The sequence below is a fragment of the Leopardus geoffroyi genome, chromosome C1, assembly GCF_018350155.1.
Source record: "Leopardus geoffroyi isolate Oge1 chromosome C1, O.geoffroyi_Oge1_pat1.0, whole genome shotgun sequence".
Taxonomy (NCBI): domain Eukaryota; kingdom Metazoa; phylum Chordata; class Mammalia; order Carnivora; family Felidae; genus Leopardus; species Leopardus geoffroyi.
The window spans coordinates 170,984,242-171,004,455 of record NC_059328.1 but is presented as its reverse complement, the minus strand read 5'-3'; the positions used below and the strand labels follow the sequence as shown (position 1 = coordinate 171,004,455).

At 33.6% G+C, this 20,214-nt stretch overlaps 1 protein-coding gene across 6 annotated transcripts in view; it reads left to right on the top strand.

Moving 5' to 3' along the window:
• NCKAP1 (NCK associated protein 1) overlaps positions 1 to 20,214 on the top strand; it is a 110,652-nt gene that overhangs the window by 33,196 nt on the left and 57,242 nt on the right. For 4 of the 6 annotated variants that reach the window (XM_045480430.1, XM_045480433.1, XM_045480432.1 and 1 more), the window contains 8 exons: positions 5,405 to 5,497; positions 5,691 to 5,747; positions 6,735 to 6,877; positions 6,961 to 7,051; positions 9,490 to 9,627; positions 10,761 to 10,809; positions 15,191 to 15,347; positions 18,363 to 18,419. In XM_045480430.1, coding sequence (XP_045336386.1) covers positions 5,405 to 5,497; positions 5,691 to 5,747; positions 6,735 to 6,877; positions 6,961 to 7,051; positions 9,490 to 9,627; positions 10,761 to 10,809; positions 15,191 to 15,347; positions 18,363 to 18,419 — 785 coding nt within the window. The remainder of the gene's footprint in view (positions 1 to 5,404; positions 5,498 to 5,690; positions 5,748 to 6,734; positions 6,878 to 6,960; positions 7,052 to 9,489; positions 9,628 to 10,760; positions 10,810 to 15,190; positions 15,348 to 18,362; positions 18,420 to 20,214) is intronic. The other 2 variants (XM_045480431.1, XM_045480428.1) reach the window with 1 other exon arrangement.

Below are 20,214 nucleotides of genomic sequence, written 5' to 3'. Positions count from 1 at the left end.
CAAGTTAACATATAGTGTAAGAATGATTTCAGGAGTAGAATTTAGTGATTCATCACTTACATAAAACACCCAGTGCTCATCCCAACAAGTGCCCTCCTTAATGCCCATCATGCATTTAGCCCATCCCCCACCCAGCACCCCTCCAGCAACCCTGTTATGTTTTTAAGAGTCTTTTATGGTTTGCCTTTCTCTCTCTTTTTATCTTATTTTTCCTTTCCTTCCCCTATGTTCATCTGTTTTATTTCTTAAATTCTGCATTTGAGTGAAATATATTTGTCTTTCTCGGACTGACTTATTTCACTTAGCATAATACACTCTAGTTCCATTCACGCTGTTGCAAATGGCAAGATTTCATTCTTTTTGATCACTGAGTAGTATTCCATTGTGTGTGTGTGTGTGTGTGTGTGTGTGTGTGTGTCTGTGTGTGTCTGTGTGTGTGTGTTTATGTGTACACATCTTCTTTATCCATTCATCAGTCGATGGATATTTGGGCTCTTTTCATACTTTGGCTTTTGTTGATAGTGCTGCTATAAACATTGGGATGCATGTGCCCCTATGAATCAGCATTTTTGTATCCTTTGGATAAATACCTAATAGAGCAATTGCTGGGTTGTATGGTAATTCTGTTTTTAAATTTTTGAGGAACATCCATACTGTTTCCAGAGTGGCTGTCCCAGTTTGCATTTCAACCAGCAATGCAAAAGGGTCCCCTTTCTCCTCATCGTTGTGAATATCTCTTGTTTCTTGTTTTGTCAGTTTTAGCCATTCTGACAGATGTGAGGTGGTATCTCATTGTAGTTTTGATTTGTATTTCCCTGATGATGAGTGATGTTGGGCATCTTTTCACATGTCTGTTAGCCATCTGAATGTCTTCTTTGGAAAAGTGCCTGTTCATGTCTTTTGCTCATGTCTTCACTGGATTATTTGTTTTTTGGGTGTTGAGTTTGATAAGTTCTTTATAGATTTTGGATACTAACCCTTTATCTGACATTTTCTCCCATTCCATTGGTTGCCTTTTAGTTTTGTTGATTGTTTCTTTTGCTGTGCAGCAGCTTTTTATCTTGAGGTCCCAATAGTTCATGTTTGCTTTTGTTTCCCTTGCCTCTGGAGATAGGTTGAGTAAGAAGTTGCTGCAGCTGAGGTCAAAGAGGTTGCTGCCTGTTTTCTCCTCTAGGATTTTCATGGTTTCCTGTCTTACATTTAGGTCTTTCATCCATTTTGAGTATACATTTCTGTATGGTATAAGGAAATGGTCCAGGTTCATTCTTTTGCATGTCGCTGTACTGTTTTCCCACCACCATTTGCTGAAGAGACTTGTCTTTTTTCCATTGGATATTCTTTCCTGCTTTGTCAAAGATTAGTTAACTATATAGTTGTGTGTCCATTTCTTGGTTCTCTATTCTGTTCCATTGATCTATGTTTCTGTTTTTGTGCCAGTACCATACTGTCTTGATGATTACACCTTTGTAATACAGCTTGAAGTCCGGACTTGTGATGCCTCCAGCTTTGGTTTTCTTTTTCAGGATTGCTTTGGCTATTTGGGTTCCATACTGTACTTGGTTTTTAAAAGGAACAAAATACTAGCATAATTTAGATCAAGAAAAATAGTTTATTATGCATAAGCAGTTTTGACAATGAAAGAACATAATACTTGAAATAGGTGAATAAAGAACTATAGCCACATTTCTTTGAAAATCAGTGAGTTGCCATCTTAGGCATTGGTTCTTTATTGTAATTTGCCAGTAATTTTTCTTTGAAAGAGTAAAAACTAGTAAATACCACATTTCAGTGAATTTTTTAGATACTTATTTGTGTGTAAAATGCTTCTTAATTTGACAAAGATTGATAACCAACATTTTTCAGTGCAAAGATACGATGTTTTTACGATCTGTGTTGCTAATGTTTTTCCTGTTTGTTTTCGGTTTTTACATATTTTCTACTTTGAATGTTAAGAATAAGGATCCATGGTTTGAAATTTAGTGAAAGCATTGTACAAATATTTTGCTACTGTATATAGTTAATCTAAGTATCCAAAATAATGCTTTTAAAGTATTAATGAATAGAATCAGTTCTCAGAATTACACTTTTCTAATTCTGTTCTGTTACATCAAACAATTTATTATTGATCTATGTTGTTTAGCTATTTCCTGCTTTTTGTTTACTATAAAACAATGAGATGATGAACCTAAAATTAAATACATTTAGTAGTATCTACTCTCTTTCACTTTAAGAACTAAAAGGTACCATTCTTTTTTTGTGGTTGAAGTCTTAAAGTTGTAGACACTTTTGTTCTTTGTTGTTATAATTGATCTCTTTCATACAGAACTTTATGGAATTTATTGTCATTAAATAGGGAATATAATTGGGACGACTGAGTGAGATACTTGTAGAGTATTTGGAACAATGCCTGGCAAGGAGTGTGTGCTCATGTAATACCAGCTCTTACTAGAAGTACTATGAGTAGTACTACATTATTTAAAATAGCTTTTCTTTTGTTTTGAAGAAATGGTTTGTTTAGCCTCCTTTGCCATTTATCTAATATTGAATGAATAGCTTCTGGGTGCCAGGAACTGTCAGATGTTCTCATGTACATTATTTTGGCTAATGATGAGAGTATTAGGCTCTAATGTTTAGTCAGTTAGTCTTGGTTGTTCAGTAAGAGGTAGGCTTTCTAGCAAAATTCGTCATCTGTCATTGACATAAAAACCTTTTAAATTTGTCATAATCTCTCCTCTGATAGATGTTTATGTTGGATACTTTTTTATGTTCAGAGCAATGTGAAATGGGCTGTGGAGATTGAAAAAAATGAGTTTGGTACACTGTCTTATAGTGCTGGAGAAAGCTGTGATACAGGGTAGAAAATGATACTGTTAGAAATTATACACATTTAGAAGAGAGAGCTAATACTTGCATTCAGGGAAGAAGTTTAATCAGGCATGGTTTTTGAAGATAGGTTAACATTTAAACTGAGTAGTTTGGGGATAGTAGGATTTGGACATCTCAGTAGAGGAAACAAATATGAGATGTGTATAGAAAATAGGGAATAGTTTGTTTTAGGTACTGTGTATGAATGAATGTAGGGGAAATTTTAGATTGGCAAGGTAAATATTATTTAGAACCAAATTGTGTAAGGCCTTGAAAACTTGACTGTTTTGAATTCAGACATTTGTTAGTGGAGTGAATGTTTTTAGTCACTGTAGAGGCTAGTTACATATGGTTTGGGGGAGATAAAGTTGAATGAGAAATTTAGACCATAATGAGATTTTATTACTAAAAAGGGAGGTGGTGACCATACAGAATGGTAGAAAGGACAGTTCTTTTACATTCTGTGGGCATTAGGTTCTTAATATGTAAAATAAAATGTGTGTAAAAGATCATTAAGGCCATAATGAGATGGTGACTCTGTCTTTTTTTTTTTTTTTGTCCGAACTAGGATGCTGAAATTGAAAGGAGGTACTATTAATAATTAAGCCCAGTAACAACTGAGTTATACTGTTGCTTCTTATGAGTGTACTTTACCTATTATATTTCAAAACTCAAATTTAAAGTACTGAAAAGCAAAAAAAAAAAAAAAAAAAAAGACTAAGTCATCAATCATAAATGTTTATTGTTGAACTTAAAGGTAAAGGTAATATAATCTGAGGAAATAGAATCTTTTAAAATTTATTAATTTAGTTTTAGTTGAAGTATAGTTGACATAGTGTTACATTAGTTTCAGGTGTATAACAGTAATTCCACAAGTTTATATGTTAATACTACGTTCACCACGTAGCTACCACCTGTCACCATACAATGCTGTTGTAACACCACTGACAATATTCCCTATGCTATACTTTTTATTCCCCTAACTTACTCATTCCATAACTGGAAGCCTGTGTCTCCCACTCCCCTTCACCCATTTTGTCCACTTGACACCCCCAGAAAACAGTCATTTTTGTATAAGTATCTGCTTGATGAGTGGTAATGATTAAAAATGTGCATATAAACATGGAAGTGTTTTGAAACAGATACATTGTTGAAAATAAAGTCAGTTACTCATAGGTAAAGCTAAAACCAGTTACACATCACTGTAAGTATACACTTTAATATGTCTGGCATTATGAGGAAGTAATGAGGTACTTCATTTACACATTTTCTAGACATAATTCTTTAAATGTCTTCAGGGACTGCAGTCTTTAGGGTAGTTTACCCTATATTAGATGGGTCTACTAGACTGCTGTACTTGCTATTTTAAACTGTCTTGTCATAATTTTTTTTGAATTTTCCCTTGATGTTGCACTCACTGCTGTAAATTTTCTGGCTTATAATAATGGTTCAGTACAATTATGAAGAGGGGCACCTCTTCCCCCAACTCTCCTGTATAAGTAAGAACTGTATGAGGGCCTCAAAATTATGTGGACTTTGACAGCAATTTTGTTACTTCAAACCACTTTTCCGTATTCTAGTTTTCTCACATTCTAGACAAGTGATTCTCAGACATTTAGTGTGAATTCAGATCACCTGGGTATTTTGTTAAAAGGCAAATTCTCATTCAGTAGATCTTCCTTGGGCCTGAGATTCTGCTTTTCTAATCAGCTCCTAAATGATGTGGAGTTGCTCTTCTGTGGACTACACTGAGAATATCAAGGTTCTAGGAGGTTTATTGGAATTCTGTCAGTCTTATGATACAGGATGTTAAATGTGGCTGGATTCTTCCAGAACTTACAGTTTTGAAAAGAAAACCTAGGGCTTTTTAAATTTAATAATGCAGTTGATTGGATAATATTTATCTTTTATATTCACGTTTCCCTCTTTCATGTTTACCAGTGTCTTAACTCTAGTTTTGCTTCTTTCTCATTTCTTTTTTTGTTGTTGTGGTTTTTTGCTTTTGTTTAACGTATTATTGTGTTTTGTGGATCTGGTCAGGGAACCGTTACTGTATTTTATGTTTGTATCTACATTTTATTTTGCATGCTTAACGTGGCTTTGCCTGGATGTTCTTTTTGGTAAGTTCCAAATTTATAAAGCATATTGTTTTTTTGTAGTGTAAGTCACAGTGTTTATCATCCTTTTTTTTCCTCTCACTTCTGGTAATGTGATCATGCTCTCATGAGTTGTTTTTAATTTTTTTTAAAGAGTTCATTTGATACCTTTCCCTAACATTTTCCAGTTTTCCTTAATAGTAGTGCAGTTTGGTACTAATCTGCTTTGATTGGTTTTATAGCCTCACACTGTCAGTTGCTGATCACTATTAGCAGTTGCTATGTCAAGTATTTTGGTTTTTTTTAAAAAGCCTTAATCATCTAGAGATACTGTTCTAAGAGCTTGTGCTTCCATATAGCAATCATAAAAGAAGATAGTTTGTAGTAAAATTAAATATTTTTGTTCTGAATGAAAAATGCATTCTAATTTTGTTTTTTTACAGCAACAGCTTGCACAGCTACAGAAAGAAAAATCAGAGATTCTGAAAAATCTGGCATTATACTACTTTACATTTGTAGATGTTATGGAATTTAAGGTATGTATTTTAATATATAAAGTTTAATATTTCAGAAGTAGATTGATGTTTATTAATTGTATAAATTGCTTTGTCACTTGTAGATAATAAGAATTCTTTTGCAACTACAATTTAAAATATATTTTATTTGTGTGTTTTCTAAATTTAGTATTATTTATCTAGGTAGAAAATTAACATAAGCTTTTATTTTCAGGACCATGTTTGTGAATTGCTGAACACTATTGATGTTTGCCAAGTCTTCTTTGATATCGTAAGTATTATTTTCAGAAAAACTCCTGATTCTCTCCTGGTAGTTTTTTTTCTTTTTTTTTTTCTTTTAACGTTTTTATTCATTTTTGAGAGACACAGAGAGACTGGGCATGAGTGGGGGAGGGGCAGAGAGAGAGGGAGATACAGAATCTGAAGCAGGCTCCAGGCTCTGAGCTGTCAGCATGGAGCGACGCAGGGCTGGAACCCATGAACTGTGAGGTCATCACCTGAGCCAAAGTTGGACGCTGAACTGAAGGAGCCACCCAGGTGCTCCTCTGTTAGTTTCTAATATAACTAAGGTGACTAAATGTTTTTCTTTAGAGAAAATTTACATGACTAGTATGTCGAGTTTTAGCATTGTTAATTTGACGTATTTTGTAGCACTTTTTAAAGGTAAGGAGTTATAATGTATTTTCTATTTTTACTTATTTCATTGTCGCTGAGTATAAATCTTGAGTGTATTGGAAAATAGTTGTTAATTTTAGTATTTTATTTTAGTAATTGCAATTTAAAAAAGTTAAGTGAATAATACTTTTCTCTGTAAAAGGCATACTTGATAGAATCTTAGGTACGACAATTTCTAGATACAGGAAGTCAGAGTGAAAAATGCCTCCATTGACAATTTACTACTAAATGACTTCCATTACTTTTTAATTTAGTACTCCTTTTTCTTGCTTAGTGAGATTGGCTCCATATTTCTTCTTATTCTGGTTTTATTTATCCTTTTAAACTATTTACCAGTTAAATAAAGCAATAACAAGCTTTTTGTCATTCATAAAATTGTGTCACCAACATGAAACTGTTACCTATAACTTCTAAATTTTAGGTATGTTTTTGGTGAAAGGAATTAGAATTTTAGAAGTAGGGATAAAATAAATAACTAAAGAAAATTATTGACTTTTAGTAGCTGCCATGAAGATTGTGTGTGTGCTTGTGTGTGTCTTAAAGTTTACAAAATAAGAGGTTAAACTTGATTTTTGTTTTCTAGACTGTAAACTTTGATTTAACAAAGAACTACTTAGATTTGATTATAACCTATACAACACTAATGATACTACTGTCTCGAATTGAAGAAAGGAAGGCAATCATTGGATTATACAACTATGCTCATGAAATGACCCATGGAGCCAGGTAGACCTGCATTATACAGATCTTTGTGAAATTCTCAGTTTGATGGCTAACAACTCACTGAAATTTGATATGTCTATTTTAAGTGACCGAGAATACCCACGCCTTGGTCAGATGATTGTGGATTATGAAAACCCTTTAAAAAAAATGATGGAAGAATTTGTACCCCACAGCAAGGTAGGACCTGGTTTTTAGATTGCTTTTAATAGGCATATGAAATAGTATAAGGGTTAGATAAACTTCTTTATGAAAAACATAATGGGATGCAAATAATAGCTGTGGATGGTATTATCTAATTGTGAACCAGAGAACTCATTAGTTGGATTCCAAATAGTACATGGAAACTCAGGAATATATTGATCCAGTATAATTTTTATTTTTATTTTTATTTTTTAGTTTATTTTTATTTGTTTTGAGAGACAGAGAGCAAGCAGGGGAGGGGCAGAAAGAGAGGGGGACAGAATCCCAAACAGGCTCTGCGATGTCAGCACAGAGCCTGACATGGGGCTCAGATTCACGAATTGTGAAATCATGACCTGAGCTGAAATCAGGAGTCGGATGCTTAACTGAGCCACCCAGTCACCTCCATTATAGATTTTAGATTCAGTATAGGGTATAGAGGTAGTGAAGTTTAGTATTTGGGAATGTCTGCTCTGATACCAGACTACCTGGGTTCTAATCCCAACTCTGCCAGTTACTGAGTGTGTAATATTGGGCACATTCCTTAACCATCTTCCCTGTATCCATTTTCTTATCTGTAAAAACAGAGAAATAATATCTCCCTCATATGGTTGTTATGAGGATTAAATGAATTACTTCATAAAAAGTATTTAGATACATAGTGTTTGATAAATTTTAACTAGGTTATTAATAAATCTTAAAAACTATAAGAGCTTTGTGAAAATAATTTTGAATGTCTTTTACAATATATAAAAAAGTAGTTTTAGTGAAACAATTTTGGTTCAAGGGAGTCTTGCCATTATGGTTTCTTTGCAGTAGGGCTGATTCAAAGAACCATAGTTCATATGCACATCAAGGAAATTTAGAGGTATCTCATACATCCTATTACAGATAAAAATTGAGAACTGGAGAAGTGACACAATAAGTCATTTTAGCAGCAATTGGGGCAAAACCAGAGCTAAATCCCAAGATTTTAGAATCTTGGTTCATTCTCTTTGAGTCATGAGAGTTAAACATTTTAATAATACACTACTTTCTCTAAATCTGTGCTTTTTTTTTGACCCACAGTTAACACCAAGAATTTTCCTTCAATTTTTTTACTCCAGTAAAAATTCTGAAGATGTGTTTACAGAAGATGTGTTTGTGTTTAATTTCTTTGTTTAGCTGTATTATACCCACAAATTTATATAGGTTATTGTTTTGAAGTTAGTTGGATCATTAGTTTGAAAGAGGCCAGTGGATGGCATCAGTTTTGAAGTAAAAATCAGCATTGCAGATGGAGATGTCAGGATTCCTCAGAGTGCTGAGCATACCACAGTCATTTGTCTCTGATTTGGATATTGCTTTTTCCTCACCCGGAACTGTCTTCCCTACTCCTCTCTGTTTTCTCTATACATTCATTTCTGATTTTTTGCCAATCACGTACGGCCAAGTTTTTATTTACCCAATTCAGCTTTGGTTCTTTTCCCACTTAAGTGATGAAAATTTCCTTGACTCTTGCATGTCTTTTTAAGTTCTCCATAGTCATTTGCATATACTAGACTATTAATAATTGCTTCAAGAGAATTATCCATTTGGATTAGACCCTTTATTTCCTAATCACAATTTTTCTGATATTCCATGATATCTCAGGTTTAGATACAAAGTCTATCCTGTATTTGCTAGGATTTGTTAAAATTAATTTTAAAAACATTCATAATAACTTGGTAGAGTATAATAAAAATACAGATTCCTGGGGTCTACTCCCAGAGGTTCTGGTTTACTAAGTTTCAGGTAGAACTCTGGATTCTGATTTTTGAACAAATTCCATGGTAATTCATGTGCACTCAGATGTTCACTCTTACACAGAGATTCTAGGAAGCAAAGATGAATAGCAAAGGACAGTTAAAAGCAAGTAAGAAGCAGATGAGAAGAAACATTAAATACCTTGATGATAAAGCTATAATTAACAGACCAAATGACAAATAGAAGTTAAGTAATTTATTAAAGATAGAGCACATTTTTTTTTTTGTAAAGAAATCTTTGGAGAAATATGAAATATGTTGAGCTCTATTAACAGTCCTATAACCCTAATGTGTTTTTTCAAAGAACTATTAGAGTAGAAAATGATGCACAAAAGAATGTGCCTACTACCCCTTTTGAAATAAAGGTCCCAAGATTGCCAAACATTGTAACTTTTAAGGAACTAACATGATTTCCTGAGCTGAGCTCTTGCCCAGGAGTACAGAATCTATGTAGTTTTTATGAAATTAAAAAAAAATTCTAGAGGTGGTAGCCAGACCCACCTTAGATACTATATGGAGCATAGTTGTAATTAGGCTTTGTTGTTTTAGGATGGTACAGTTAGAAACACACAGCACTTGTAGCTGAAATTTAAATGGAAAAATAAAAAAAAGTCTTTGTTCCTCAACTTCCTTTTTTCCTATTTTAATTAGTCTCTTTCAGATGCACTAATTTCTCTTCAGATGGTGTATCCTCGAAGGAATCTTTCAGCTGACCAGTGGAGAAATGCCCAACTACTGAGTCTCATCAGTGCACCCAGTACAATGCTTAATCCTGCACAGTCTGACACCGTATGGTTCTGTTTTTCCCTTTTTGAATAAAAATAGTAAAGTTGATTTTTAAAAAAATATCAGCAATGCAGTACTGTTGTGATTTTTCTTCTGATTGATGTTAGCCTGTCAGTGAAGTTTATTGTAAAATGTCCAGTAATTAAGTTGTACTATTGAGTTTTTTATTTCTAAAATCTGATGCTAAGTTAATACAATTAGTAATGTAAGTATTTTCTCTTAAAATTTAAATGTCTGTTTTGTTCTGTTATAGTAGAAAATTTGGAAAATGCAGAAAATTGTAAAGAAGGAAATACAAAGCACCTTAAATCCTCACCAAAATCATTATATTGTTTTATATAGTTGATCCTTAAACAACATTGGTTTGAACTGTGTGAGTTCACTTACACGTGTATTTTTTGATAAATACAGTATTGTACTGTAAATGTATTTTCTCTTAAGATTTTCTTAATATTTTCTCTAGCTTACTTTATTGTAAGAATACATTATATAATATGTGTAACCTACAAAATATATATTAATTGACTTTGTCATTGGTAAGGCTTCTGGTCAACAGTAAGCTATTAGTATTTAAATTTTTGGAAGTCAGGAGTGTTAGGCAAATTTTCAGCTACATGGGGAGCAGGGTGTTGGCATTCCTAATCCTCCTGTTGTTCAAGGGTCAACTGTATTTTCAATCTGTTCTCTGTATGTATAAAAATAGATGTTATGCAGATGGAGAATACACACACAAAATTACTGATTGGGGTGAGATAGTAAGTACCCATGTTACCTAAGTCTTTTTTAAATTGATTAAATATTATCTCTTGGAATACTACAAGCTCTGAAATAGACTTGTGAAATTTGAAGTTGTCCTTTATCAGATTGAAGACAATTTAGCAACAGTATTATTTTAAGGGAGGTTTCAGGGAGTGTAAATGTGAAAGGGGCACAACTCTTACTGTCCTTTATGGACTGCAAGTTTAAATAATAAGTTATAAAACTTTTATCCAGCCTTTTAAATATGTCATGGTGGTATTTGAGCCAAGAATTGAGCAGTAAGAGTTTTTAGGAGGAAGAGAAAGAGAGTGACTTAGCATAGGATTTGTTTTTTTAGAATTTCTTCTAATCACAGGTATATATTTTCTCTTTTTAAGATGCCTTGTGAATATCTCTCTTTGGATGCAATGGAAAAATGGATTATCTGTAAGTAAAATCAATTAGTTTTGTAACTATCTCTCAGGTTTTAAGTTTTAGAGAAAAATAACAGGTAATATGGATTACTTCTGTGCCAAGTACTGTCCTAAGCCATTTCTGTGTATTACCTCATTCAGTTCTCGTACTGACCCTGTCAAGATAGTCTGTTTTATAGTCGAGGAATCTAAAGCTTAGTCTACGTAGCTAATAAGTGACAAAGACAAAATGAGAACCTAGGCTAATGCCAAGGCTCATGGTACATTATATTGCCTCTCAGTATGACTGTCAAAACTACATTTTTATTTTGTTTTTAATGATTTTTTAAAATGTCATGTTTATTCAGCTAAGGTTTTTGGTTTTAGTTTACTTCTGTACATATAATAATGACTCATCGTTGGCAGTTAAATGCATTGGAAGATGAAATTACTAGTTGTGCCCCTGGGACGTTCACAAACCATAGGGGAAATAGACACAGTAACATACAGATACAATATAGAATGAGAGTTACTATAATTACTTCTACCGCCCCCAGGTCCAGTAGCATATGGGAATAATTTTGAGCAGTTTTTGTTTCTTAGTTCTTATAGGTCTTGTTTCTTGGTTTATTAACCTTTAAGATTTATTTATTGTTTTTTTTATTATAGTATATCTCAAACTATAGTAAAGGACCAGTTTTAAAAAAAAATTTTTTTGCATTGATACTTCTATAAAATTCAAAAAAATTGAATTATTAGAATTACCAGAAATTAATAAAGATGCAAAAGCCCACATTTTAAATTATTAAATTCAGTTTAATCTAACATTGTTTTTAGGTTTCTACTCATAAATCAATGTCAGATTTTTATGAGAGTTTCTAAATACTGTTAGTTTCTTTACTCAATCTCATTATGCCCTGGCACTTTGAATAGCACTGTTATTAGTATGAAAGAGGAGGAATTTAGCACATAACTCCCTGTCCCTGGCCATTTTTATTAATTATATATTTTACATTGATCATTTTTGTGATACTCTATTTTCTTCTGTAACGATAGTTAAGATTTTCATCCTTTAGTCTCTTACTTGATCAAAACACAGTTTTCAAAGTATTAATTTTGCTTAAATGTATCGTGATCCTTGGTTGTTCATGTTTATGGAAGTTTGGCTGTAGAACAGAGGTGATTAGTAGAGTTAGGTAGCATAATGACCTAGAGTTAATAGCACTAGTGCCCCTAGTCTTTAGGAATGCTTATTACAGGGCCCTATATGATGAGAGGGAGGTAGGTCAGAAGGCAGGCTACCCTAAGAAGGAATGTAGGGACATAGAGGCAGATTTGGGATAATCACAGTTGCCCAAGTAAGGAAGGTTTACTCTGAAGTTTGCTGCCTTCATGTGTTTGAGCCTTGAGTAGAGTTAATATAGAAGTTAAGAATTACCTTAAACTCTGCACTTGTCATTTTTAAATTTTTTTTTTTTTTTTCGATGTTTATTTTTGGGACAGAGAGAGAAGAGCATGAATGGGGGAGGGGCAGAGAGAGAGGGAGACACAGAATCGGAAACAGGCTCCAGGCTCTGAGCCATCAGCCCAGAGCCTGACGCGGGGCTCGAACTCACGGACCGCGAGATCGTGACCTGGCTGAAGTCAGACGCTTAACCGACTGCGCCACCCAGGCGCCCCTGCACTTGTCATTTTAACCCTAAAACTCATAGTAGGACTTTTCTGTAGACTGTGGTCTACTTTCTTTAGTGCTTTGCTCTAGATTAGTTTCAAGTGTGGTCCCTGGATCAGCAGCATCACCTAGGAACTTATTAGATATGTAGAATCTTTTTTTTTTTTTAATTTTTTTTTAACATTTATTTATTTTTGAGACAGAGAGAGACAGAGCATGAATGGGGGAGGGTCAGAGAGAGAGGGAGACACAGAATCTGAAACAGGCTCTAGGCTCTGAACAGTCAGCACAGAGCCTGACGTGGGGCTCGAACTCACGAACCGCGAGATCGTGACCTGAGCCGAAGTCGGACGCTTAACCGACTGAGCCACCCAGGCGCCCCTAGATATGTAGAATCTTGATCTTCACCCTAGACCTACTCAGTTGGAAACAGTGAATGGATCCTAGCAATCTGATTTAATAAGTCTTCCTAGTAGCTCTGATGCAAGCTAAAGTTGGAGAATCATTGGTCTAGATTATAGCCTGGGGCTGAGAGTTACTGAGAGTCTGGAATGTTGAAGACCCAGCTATTTGGAATGGAATTATAAAATAACTTATCCTGATGTTCTTTTCAGGGTCTATTCTTGCTCTGTTGGTTGGACTCAGAGGACTCCTTGGGAAAGATCTCTTTTCATCTCTGGAGTTTTGGATTACTAATTCCTGACTCTCTTTAAATTGATAGTCGAGTTCTGTCTACTTTCGATCTTAAAAGATTTTTCCCAACTTTCTTGTCTAGTATTGGTATTTATTTATTTATTTATTTATTTATTTATTAACATCCACATTAGTTAGCATATAGTGCAATAATGGTTTCAGGAGTAGAGTCCCATGATTCATCCCCTACATATAACACCCAGCGTTCATCCCAACAAATGTCCTCCTTAATGCCTCTTGCCCATTTAGCCCATCTCCCCACCCAGAACCCCTCCAGCAAACCTCAGTTTGTTCTCTGTATTTAAGAGTCTCTTATGTTTTATCCCCCTCCATGTTTTTGTATTATTTTTGCTTCTCTTCCCTTATGTTCATCTGTTTTGTATCTTAAATTCCACCTGAGTAAAGTCACATGATATTTGTCTTTCTCTAATTTCCCTTAGCATAATACACTCTAGTTCCATCCACATAGTTGCAGATGGGAAGATTTCATTCTTTGTATTGGTCTTCTTTCTTGTTTTCTAACATTTTTGTGGCTTAAAATAACTAAATTTTTTTTTCTGTCCTTGTATTGGAACCTTGGTGGGTAAAGGAAATTAATATGTGATTTAATAAATCATCCTAATCTTGGGCAGTCTATTTTAAATTAATTTGCCCTTTTTGATTCTGTCATAAACAAATGAAGATATTTTAATTCATAAGGTAATCCATATCTTAAAAAAATAAAATATATGGTAACCCATAATAACTGGTAACATGTTTAGAGAAACCTTTTATTATCTGCAGCAATTTTGTGACTCTTAAGTTCAACGAGGTATAAAACACTAAGCGAAATCACTTTTTACTCAGAGGTTTAGAGTAAAAAAACATTATATAGGACAAGAATCTTTTACAAACCGTTTCTCATGAGGACTTAAGTTTCCATGCGTATATTCTGTTTCTTTGGTTGTGTACCAGACCATGTAATTGGCTGTGTTTAGGGGTCCTGTTGCATGAAAAACTTTTTTATGTTTCAGGGTATTTAAAGAAGTTTAATATGCTTCTGTATATGATTCCACAGTATATGCCTACTTACCTTAAAAAGTTAACTTGCTTGCATAGTGTCCTGTTAAAGGAAGGTTGAGCTAAGAATAAAAAGATGAATGACAAGTTATATGTTAACGATTCAGGAGTTTAAAGGGGGGAGTGACCACTGAGAATCCTAGGGAAATCTCACAGAAATAGGATTGGTTAGTAACTGACCCAGTAACTTGTGTGTAGCAGGTACTGAGTAAATGTTGAGTGACTGATAGATGAGGTTTTGTGGCATAGTGGAGAGGGCTACAGAGGGCATCAACAAACATACATAGGATTTTAAATTTGTATAGGATTTCCAAAGTAGATAACAAAAGATGAAAGAGATATATGAATTCATGTAAGAAAGCAGCATAATATATTGAAAGAATCTTAGACTTTAAGGGTAAATACTTGAGGCTAAATATAGCTCTAATAGTTAATAGTATAACTTTAGGCAAGTCATTGAACCTTCATTTCTTCCAACTATAAAAGAGAAGGATACCATCTATTTTATCTACTCCAGAGAATCATGTGAGATAATATAAGTGAAAGCTTATTTAGTAATCTATATATTGCTGTGAAAATGTGAGATGCATTTCTTCTGGTGGTTTAAAAAAGTAGATTAGCCTTATTTTTCAGTTACTGTAACAGTTATGATTACTGTATTTGTTGATTAGTTTAACTTCTGATATCTAGGTTAAAATATTTTATAAAGATTTTGAAAATGTCTTTTACTCATTTATTAAAATGACTTTTTTCACAGGCCAGAAGCAACATTTTTTCTCATCAGTGTGGGTTCAAAGGACTGATTTTGCAGAATACAGAAAGTTATTGACAATTGTTGCCATCTTGTGTGTATGAGTTATTACCTGTCACTTAAAAAGCCTCAATAAAAAGCCTCAATTTTATGTTTCTGAAATTTTTGGAAGCTACTTTGTAATGGAAAGAATTTAATTTTGGAATACTTTTATATTCATATTTACTTTTTTTTTTTAAGTTGGCTTCATTTTGTGCCATGGGATTCTAAATACTGATGCGACAGCACTGAACCTTTGGAAGCTAGCTCTTCAAAGTAGCTCTTGCCTCTCTCTCTTTCGGGATGAAGTTTTCCACATTCACAAAGCTGCAGAAGACTTATTTGTAAACATACGAGGGTATGGCATTTTCATTTATCTTGTCTTTTTTTTTGGAGAAGGGTAGTGAGTGAATGATTTTTGTTGAAGTTTGGGGATAGAGAAGGGTCATGTATGCAAGAAGATGTCACCTGTACCCTCTTACTGGTCACAGTAAGTTTTTTTCTTAACAGTCACCCTGATACGGTATTTTCATATATTTTATAGGTAACTTCACAGACTGAAGTATCTAGTGTTTCTCCCCTTTTAAAACTTGTATTCTATGATAAAGAAGATGTGCTCTCTTTTGCAAATTATGATATGGGTTTAGACGTAGATATTGCTAAAAGCACCATATACATTTTAGAGTTTTGAAATTTGTAGAAGTGCTATTGAGAAGTATGTGGGTCAGTCAGAAGAACTTCATTAAATTATAACAATTATACAAGTCAGACTGCTGCACATAAGAAATCATGTTTCCTTTTAATAAGATGTTCCAAGTGACTCATTTATATTCATTCCCTGGAAAGCAAATAGTTCTTACAAATTTGTTTCCTTGAAATTTTTAATGCCTGCATTTCTTTCTATATGAGGTTCTGTAGGCAGTATACAGTAAACAGGTTGGCCTCAGACTTGGTAGTAGTTTTGAAATCTTTTGAAATTAGGAGCATCTAAAATATTCTAAAATACCTGAAAGTGTCAAATAGTTATGTTCAGCTTGTTAGTTTCAGATACAAATGAAGTTTACCAACATTTGATTCATATCCAGTTTAGAAATGTCTTCATGCAGGGTGCCTGGGTGGCTCAGTCAGTTAAGTGTCCCAACTATTGATCTCAGCTCAGGTCTTGATCTCAGGGTTGTGAGTTCAAGTCCCATGCTGGACTCCATACTGGGCATGAAACCTACTTAAAAAACAAACAAACAAACAAAAAAAACAATGTCTTGAAGAAATTGAGATAAAGCATCTGTTATTAAAAAGTAAATGTACCAACTAAGCCTCAAATTTTAGTGTGCATAAAAATTACTCTGGGATGAGTATTAATCCAGATTACTGGGCATGATCCCTAATTTGTATTTCCTATATCTGTATCTTGGAGAGTTAAAAGAATCTGCTCTTTTTCTCCCTAGTAATTTTTGAAGTAGAATTTACAGACAGAAGAATGCATAAATTTTACATGTATGTCTCAATAACTTTATATATGAATACTCTAGGTGACCACCTAGATCAAGATATAGAACATTTCCATTATCCCCAGAAAATTGTCTTGTGTCTCTTTTTTGGTCAGTACTGCCACCCCTGGTCTCCCACCTTTCAGTTCCCTTCTCCGGTGACCACTGTTCTGGTTTCTGTCACCATGGATGGTTCTGACATTCTCATGTTGGTAGATTCTCAGATATAATATGAGAACTAGTGCCCTATGTACTTTCCAGCTCTTACTTGGCTTTTATTTTAGATGCTGGAGTACTTGGAAATATCCTATGTCAGATGGGATACTTCCTAATTTATTTTCATTTTCTAATTGGTTCAGATTGAAAATTAAGAAACTTGTATTATATCTTAGCATATTGATAGCTTCTCTGTGGAATCATATTTAAATATATGTAAGCATTTAGAACCAGGTAGTCTATATATTGAGCGAGCTTATGTTATATATGGTACACATAAATTGAATGACACCATGAGACCAGTTATCTTTAAAAAAATTGTTTTTTAATGTATATTTATTTTTGAGAGAGAGACAGATTGTTGGTGGGGTAGGGGCAGAGAGTGAGGGAGATGCTGAATCTGAAGCAGGCTTCAGGTTCTGAGCTGTCAGCAAAGAGCCTGACGTGGGCTTGAACCCACGAACTGCAAGATCATGCCCTGAGCTGAAGTCAGATGCTTAACTGACTGAGCCACCCAGGCACCCCACCAATTGTCTTTTTGTTACGCTTTTTTTTCTTTATGTTAATACTTTTCTAACAATGAATTTACCATTTAAGAATCTTCATGATTAAAGTTGTAAAGTTTTAATTTATTAAGTCATGAGTGATCACTTGAAAATATGATTTACAGTACTTACAGGTTAGATTGTAAGTATAAAAGCTTATTATGAAAGAGAATGATTACAGATTTAGTATATTTTAGACATTTGCTCAAAGATCACATAAATCTTAGAGTACTTAATTTAGAAGCTGGGACTTCTTGGTTTAAGTGGTCTTAGCCAGGTTGTCAAGAAGATAATTTTTCTTTAACATTTTAGGAATTTTGAGTTTTTGCATGTAGTATTAATGAAAATAACCATTTATTAGCTCTTTTTTTCACATGTTACCTTTAAATTTTTTTATGTTGGTTCCTATTTTTTGTTTTTGTTTTTGAAATTTTTTAAATGTTTATTTATTTTGTGAGAGAGAGAGAGGAGGGGGCAGAGAGAGGGAGACAGAGGCTTCAGAGCGGGCTCCATACTGACATCAAAGAGCCTGATGGGAATCAAACTCATGAACCATGAGATTATGACCTGAGCTGAAGTTGGATGCTTATCTGACTGACCTACCCAGGCACCTGGTGTCCTATTTCTTTTAATTTAGTCTTAGGCTTTCCTGCCCCAGTTTTTTCTACCATAAAACCCCTATCTCCAGACATTCAGTAGTGTTACTCCCTAGTATATATCCTTTCAGAATTTTTTTTAATCAGATAGCATAAAATTAGAAGTAGTAGCTTTGTTATTACTTTAGATTTTGGAGACCACTGTTAATTACATTGGAGGTACAATTTTAGTGTCTCTGTGGGTTCTTTACGAGGTGTATATAATCAAAGATCTACATTGTGAGCTTCAATTTTATTGTTAGATTTAATATAATATGAGATCTGTTTTTCTAAGAAGACTTGACTGGGTACTTAGGAAAGGAGGTAGGTGGACTTGTTCCATGCATTTCTAGTTTGAGCACCATTTTTTTCTTATTGCTCATAGTCATTTTTAATTGACTTTTAGTATTTGGCTAACTCGTTTTGACTGTTACTGATGAAATTAGGATTAATAAGGATCTAATTTTTTTTTTTTTTTTTTTGCACATAGCTATAATAAGCGTATTAATGACATAAGAGAATGCAAAGAGGCAGCTGTGTCACATGCGTAAGTAGTTCTATTTTCTCTGTGGAACTTGTAATCAACAAGAATTTCTGTCTTAAAGCATAATTTTGTTCACATACTGCAGATTAATGGTGTGCAATATGGGATAGAAGTGGGGCAATCAATGAGAAGTATATATCCTCAGTATTTAGTAAGCTTCAGGTTAGTACAGACAGATCTGGAATATTTTTGAAGTGTTGATAAAAATGCTCTAAGCAAGTACCATACAAAGGTCTTTTATTTTAGGTATCATTCAGATCTTTTGCCATCACTATGCTTTCATATCAATACTTTTCAAGGTGTGATGATTTTTGTACCACTTCATGAAAATAGATATATCTTTATACTCTCCCAAATAGTATTTACTTTTCAAAGTATGTTATCCTCATGCCCTTACCTAATTGTAGTAAATATTTTATATTAGTAAGTATATAGAATAACTTAAAAATTATCATATTTAAGATCTTTGAACAACTTTTTGATTTTCTCATGAAATAATTATAAATGATTTGATAATTCAGTGTTACATATATACTTCTATAAAATATTTTCTCCACTGAGCCTAGGTAATGTTATCTGATCCATCCGTATTTCTGTAAAGCAGAGTGTAAAGCACCACTGCCATCGATGAAAATATAAAAACCACAAGAAGTTTCAGAATTTAGGTTTAGGCTATACGATGGATTTTGGGAATTTAAACCATCTTTATTCATTGCTGTCAGTGACCTATTTCCTCATGCATATTTTTTCACTTGAATGAAATGCTTATATTTAAAAAGTTATTTTCTAGTACTAATATATTTTGGAGTGTGTTAGCATTCCTTTCTTGACATACAGAAATACAAATGATTGTCACTTCTTCATGGGATAGACCCTATTGTAGGCACATATATGATTCTTAGCTATCTTTTATGAAACTCTTTTAAAGGTAAGGCATTTTCCCCCTTTATTATATAAAGTAGTTGTAGGTAGTAAGCAGTAAGAATTCCTCATAGGAATTCCTCATTACCTTGTGCCAAGCATGGTACTTTATAGACATTTTCTCTCAGTATTAATAACACCACAGACTCCTTGCCACAACTCGGTGTAATAAAATAGTCAAAATAACATTACCTCTTTTCTTAGAAATTGTATTGGATGACTTTTTTATTGTAAGATAAAAAAGAGCTTGTCATTGGAATTAGCCTAATGTAATAATACTATGTATCAGACATCATGAAAGATGTATCTTTTCAGGGAGGTGTCATCATCCCTGTTTTATAGATGACAGGGTGAAACTAGGAGGGGTGTGTGTGTGTGTGGGGGGGGGGGTGGGCAGAGGGTGCTGTTTTTTGCACCTATCAAAATCTTAAAACTTTGTTGGGACAGTGTGTGTTTTGCATAGTGTGAGGAGTTGGAATACTTAGAACATTCTGTGATATTTTTTTTCCACATTAATATGTAAGAGTAATTCTTTTAAATTTGCATTTTATTTTAAAAATACCTAGTAGTGAATATTTATGATTATCTTTTCCTTTCCTCATCTTTCTGTTTTTGAAGATTACCAAATGATCTCATCCTAATATCTTTATTATACATAGCTCTTGTTTATTAGTCTTACCTATTTAATAAGAATATACTTAATAAAGTAGGATATAATCAGATATTTAATAAGTTGTGTTCATTGATTTTCTTTGTGGGGTGACAGAAAATGTATGTAGTAGAACATTGCTTGTTTTCAAGGATTTCACGGTCCACTTTTATAAAGTGCTAGGCTAAATGGTATTAAAGTTGCAGACATTATTCAAAAATGGGCATC